We start from the raw sequence: 5,688 nt of genomic DNA, 5'->3' as shown, positions 1-5,688 counted from the left end.
CTAACACATAAATACAACAGTAATAGGTAGAGTAAGGAAATTAGAATATTTTTTTCTAAATTTAATATATTTATCGATATTTTATTCAATCTCATATCACTAGGCTGAATGGTTCCATAAATAAATTTCCGACACTTGTTAAAATTTACTACTTATACTACAGTTACAACTACTTGTTATAGACAGAGAAAAGTGGAACGTACGTATCTAGAACATGAAAAGTAACAGTCCTAAAATAGAAGAGAACAACAAAAATGGGTTACAAATCACAATACGGAAATATAAAAATTGCTAAATCCTTTAAATAATGTGCTTTTCTAAGCTAAAGAAGGACAGAAAAAGCATTAACTGAACAAGTTATCATCACTATGAAAATCAAACATATCAAAATGAAAATTTGTCAGAGCTAAATTTTCTTTAAACAAAGAATAATATTAAGTTGTATGTATTTATACATGATAATGAAAAGTCTACTATATTTAATCTCCTTACCATATTATATATATATATATATATATATATACAATATTTAATCATTAAATAAAGAATAATGTAACTTTGAATAATTAACTTACAATTGACTAAAATATCAAACACAATAGAAGCACGACCAGCAGTATTAGTTAAAATCATTTCATATGATCCAGAATCTAATTCAGTAACGGAATGAATTACTAAATGACGTCCACGTAAAGCATAAATCCTAGGCCTAGGACCATTTAATTTTGATTCATCCACTATTGAAGATGATGAAGGTGGAGGCCAAGTAGGAATTGATTGATGCTCATCTTTTTTATGCCATCTATAAGTAATAAAAATAGGTAATTCACTTATAACCGTTACAGAAATAGATATAATGATTTATAGAAAAAAATATGTCTATTTTTACACGCACGTAGGCTTTTACAGTTACGGTTCATTTCAACCACAATAACTTTTGTTGATTTCAATATTGTTTTGATGTGGATGGATTACTGATGCTCTTATGAAGTGATTTATTGCAAAATAATAAATCTCCATTAATAAAATTTGACTAATTAACATAATAAAATATGCACACAGAACATGTCTACTGTTCTTTTGACAATTTCACAAAATGCTCTGAGCTTGTGAGAATTTTTATTCACTGACAATAAGTAACATAGATTAATAAATAAGTGTTTCAAATAATTGGAATCATGAGTCAATCGAAGCTAGACCACCTTGGAAAACCTGAAAGCACTGGACAGCCGTGTCGTCCTATTGTGGGACTCTTCAACTCGCGAGATTCGAACCCAGGAGTCTCACAATAGGAGGAAACGGCCATCCAGTGCTTCCAGATTTTCCATGGTGGTCTAACTTCAATTGACTTATGATTTCAACTCTACAAAATTACTAAAATCTCCACAAAAGCCCCTTCTGAAAATAAGTGTTTCATTTTATCTTAGACACTACGATCATATAAGTCTTATAAATAATCTAAGCTCTTAAATCATTATTCATCTTAATTTCTTTGTTTCAATAAAAATCAAAACATTAAACTTAGTTTAAAGTTACTATTTAAACTTTAGGACTTACAAATTAAGTGAACAAGTATACAGCATAAATTATATATACATGATTAATGAATAAGACTTTATGTTATCATCTTTATTACAACTACAACTGTAATATTTATTATTAACATAAATCGTATATCATTTTCCAAACAAAAAAAATCAGATAAACATAATGTTGTTACATTTATGTAACAAATATCACAATGATACATAACTTGAAACATTGAAATTACGATACTATTTTTCAATGATCTGGATTATTAATTATCAGTCTAGAGGGTAATTTATTAACCGATGAAAATTCGGTCATTATTTGTATGTCAATGAGTGTATGTATGTGTGTGTGTGTGCGTGTTTGCGTGCAAATGCACACTTTATTTATTCCTTATGAATATCGAATAAGTACTACATTGTTTTTATTGTAGACAGTTTAGAAAAGAAAATTTTTATAAATTACCAATTGAAATGTAACAACCCAAATGAAAGTGAAAGAATTAATTAATTATTATAAAGAAAGAAGTTAATTATTTCTGTTATACATGACAGATAAATAAATAGTTCAATGAATTGAGAAATACACAAAATGTTTTGCACATATATATCTATGTACATAAGTATACATGTCTGAGTAATTCAACTAAACTGCCGAAATACAGTAATTAATTGTTACAATAATACTTGATCAAGAAAATATTGTATCAGCCATTGCTTTGTTGTTGCTGTTGTTGTTTGTTTGTTTTAAACAAACAATCTTGACAATTGAAACACTGCACTGAATTACATATTAATAATAATATAATAATAATCACAGCCATCATAGAAATATGATAAAGGTGTATCTAAACATATATAATAATCTATTCATTTGATACAATCGTGTACAGTTTATTTTCCTGATTATTATTTTTTTCCTTAGTCAAAATAAATAAATGGAACAGTCAAAAAATATTTGCTAAAATGAATAAATGTATGAACCAGTTAGATAATATGTTGACATTAAAGATTTGGAAACAAGAGATAGATCTTATGTTATAATTTATCATGAACGTAAACTGGACAGCTGGTTATATATTACTATAATCTATCCTATATAAGTAAATAATAAATTATTCCGCTTTACATTTTATATCTTTACATTTCGTAGGTATTTTGTAATGGAAGTAACAAACCAAGATTATGATATTATTGAAAACTACTTCTATGGGATCTTGTTAACATATCACGATCTTGAGATGACCAATTTAAAAGTGAGATAGACACTTTTACTAATGATATTGAATAAGAATCATGTTACACCACAAATCGACTAACGTCCTGAATTTTAACCACGAAATGTCAACCGGATGATTCAATGATATTGTGCAGAATAATATGTAAGATAATAGTCCTAAGATTGTGAGTTCATACAGCTCAGAAATATCCAATTTAGAATGAAAAAATTATCTCATGCATTACGATTTCCAATGATTTTCCTAAATAACATTTGTTCTTAGAAAAATCAACTTTAAATATACCAAAAACCTTGAAACTTAAGAATATTTATTTTTAAGTTGGTGAAACTTGGTTTCAAATTAGATTTATACACCGAAATTCTGCATAGGCTTTGGATTTTAGTTTATGATATAAACAGTAGAAATCAGTGTGTTGAAAATCACATTGAGGGACTATAATTATGGGGAACTGTTTTAATTTCTGGATCATGACTTTTGCAAATGTGAATTTATTTCTGTAAAGTTTTATTTCGGATTCGTTTTCATCAACTGTTTGTGTCTATTAGCGGCATTTACATACGCGCTTGTGTAAAATGTTCACAACCTATCAAGGATCTAATTACTGAAAAATTCGAGAACTAACAGAACGGTTTTAATAGTTTCCTCCTGTTCTCTTCGAATAAACTAGTAAAAATTACGAAAGAATCCATAAAATAAGTATATTAAGCGATGAAAAGAGAAGTCATAAGTGTGTAATTGATTAGAGACATTTAAGAATGAAAGTGGTAACTTATCACTGATGGAAAAGGTTCCATACAAATTTCTAAATAACCGCAGGTTAATCACTTACATAATTTCGTTGTTGTTGATTCTTTACTGCAACTGAATACATGCTCTTGAATAAAGATTCTAGTAATATTAGTATTATTACAAATATTATACACTGATCTATTTTAACCATCTAAAATATGAACTTAGAATAAGATGAACATACTGATTAACAAAACTGTGAAAAAAAGTGAACTATGTTTACGAATATATCTGTACTATAAGTTTACTTTATGACGTAACAATGTTTGAGACTTTTCACGAGGTTCAGGCATCTAATATAATAATGTAACATTGATCTTAACAGGTCACTCAAATAATAATCAGAGATTTCATTTATCTACTGAATTGGTTACTAGAACATAAAGAGCATGTTTCAATCAAGATGATAAGAGAACAGTCAGACAACATTTGAACTCAGAATACATAAAAACTACTGAAACAATTGGTATTTGTGAATATAATCAAACAATATTAAGTGAAGTTGATTATGTGTTTATCCATTGACATTTAAGTTGGATGATAACAATCAATGATTTGATGTATTGTACTGTTTTCTTTGCTACATATGTAAATAACACACTGTTCTAATCAAGAAAGTATATATGTAGCTAGGTAAACGTTCGTCTTTTTTTTTAAAAAAAAACAACACTTGCTTACATAATTTTTGGTGTTGGATTTGAGATCTGATCGGTAACAAATGAGTTGGACGGTGATTCATCAGAATAATAACGTAAATTTGCATCTTCATTGATTCGAACAATAAATGGTTGGTTCTTTTTTAGACGAGGCGAAAAATCCGATCGTTTTGGATAGTAAAGAGCTAATAAATATAAAATATAAGATGAATTAAAAATATTTTATTACGTAATTTTTGCAACTAGATAGAATTTCATGAGTATAACATAGGAAGAGAAGATGACAGTTTTGTTTTATATCTTTCATATTCTTATTTATCCCATTAAATTGAGTCGAGTTTAAATGATAATTCACTTTTAAAAAATATGGATCCTCTATATTTGTTTTCACTGGTTTCTTTGTTAGAGAATACTAAAATTGTGGTGAATGAGAACACAAATAGGGACAAACGAATGTATTTGAATATGAAATTACAGAGTATTTTAGTGAAATTTGAGAATCATACAGTAATTTTTTTCATTTGCAATTGTCAATTGTCTCAAACTTGACTGTTCCTTTTGTAAAATGTCAATTAATCGTCTTAGACTTCATTGCTCTTTGGTTTCCACACCAATCATTCTTTGTTTTTGTTCTCTTTTATTTGACCTCCTTAGCCATCTGCCTTCAGGCACTTTACTTTCGATTAACGATACATACTACTTATATTTATCGACATCAGTAGCACACACCACAAAAGTGAGGAGTTCAACTTGAATGTAGGAGTTCAACAAGAAAAACTTATTTTCAAACTAGTTAACAACAACAAAGAAACTTATCACATTTTCAATAAAAACAAAACCACCTACATATATTTAGCTACGTAATTAATCAAATATTATCGGTTCCATTTATAATTTAAAACTGTGTTAAATATAGCAACAATGTTCATTGTGAATTATTTATCTTCCTTTTTACAATATGACCAGTTACACAAATTAAACAACAAAATACTTTTCAACCAGTATCTTAATAAAAAGATTAATCACAATATATGGGTCACCAAGTAAAGATTTCAAGAGATGAACTTTTCATTCCATTGCTAGTCGACGTTTTTTTACATATCTAGGTTTGTTCGTAAGTTGAATTTAGGTGTATAGTGTCCTTAAAGTTGGAAAAAACAGTTACAACTTAAGATGCATATATTTCAACCGAATAACAGGGTTTCATTCTTTGGATGTTAAATATATAGTCAAAGTTAAATCTAAGCTAAAAGTCTATTGAAAACAGTATAAAAATGAATTAACAAGTCACTTAAAGATGACTTTATGAAAAAAAGGATTTGAAAATATAAAAAATCTTACCTTCACCCCACCCTGTAATTCCTAGTTCTGGAGCAGGACATACTCTAGTAAGGTGTTCCTGACAAATATCTTTATTATGAATTACGACGGGACAATTTCTGCAATACAAATAAGAATGACCATGAACTGAAT

General features: G+C 28.0%; 1 protein-coding gene across 1 annotated transcript in view; it reads right to left on the bottom strand.

Moving 5' to 3' along the window:
- Positions 1 to 5,688, bottom strand: part of Smp_173380 (tyrosine kinase) — a gene marked incomplete at both ends in the record, with an annotated part of 72,367 nt that overhangs the window by 23,515 nt on the left and 43,164 nt on the right. The window contains 2 exons of the mRNA XM_018793964.1: positions 576 to 802; positions 4,238 to 4,400. Of these exons, the coding sequence (XP_018648424.1) occupies positions 576 to 802; positions 4,238 to 4,400 (390 nt within the window). The remainder of the gene's footprint in view (positions 1 to 575; positions 803 to 4,237; positions 4,401 to 5,688) is intronic.

Source organism: Schistosoma mansoni, chromosome 1 (genome assembly GCF_000237925.1).
Source record: "Schistosoma mansoni strain Puerto Rico chromosome 1, complete genome".
NCBI lineage: Eukaryota > Metazoa > Platyhelminthes > Trematoda > Strigeidida > Schistosomatidae > Schistosoma > Schistosoma mansoni.
This window is presented reverse-complemented; position numbering and strand designations above follow the sequence as displayed.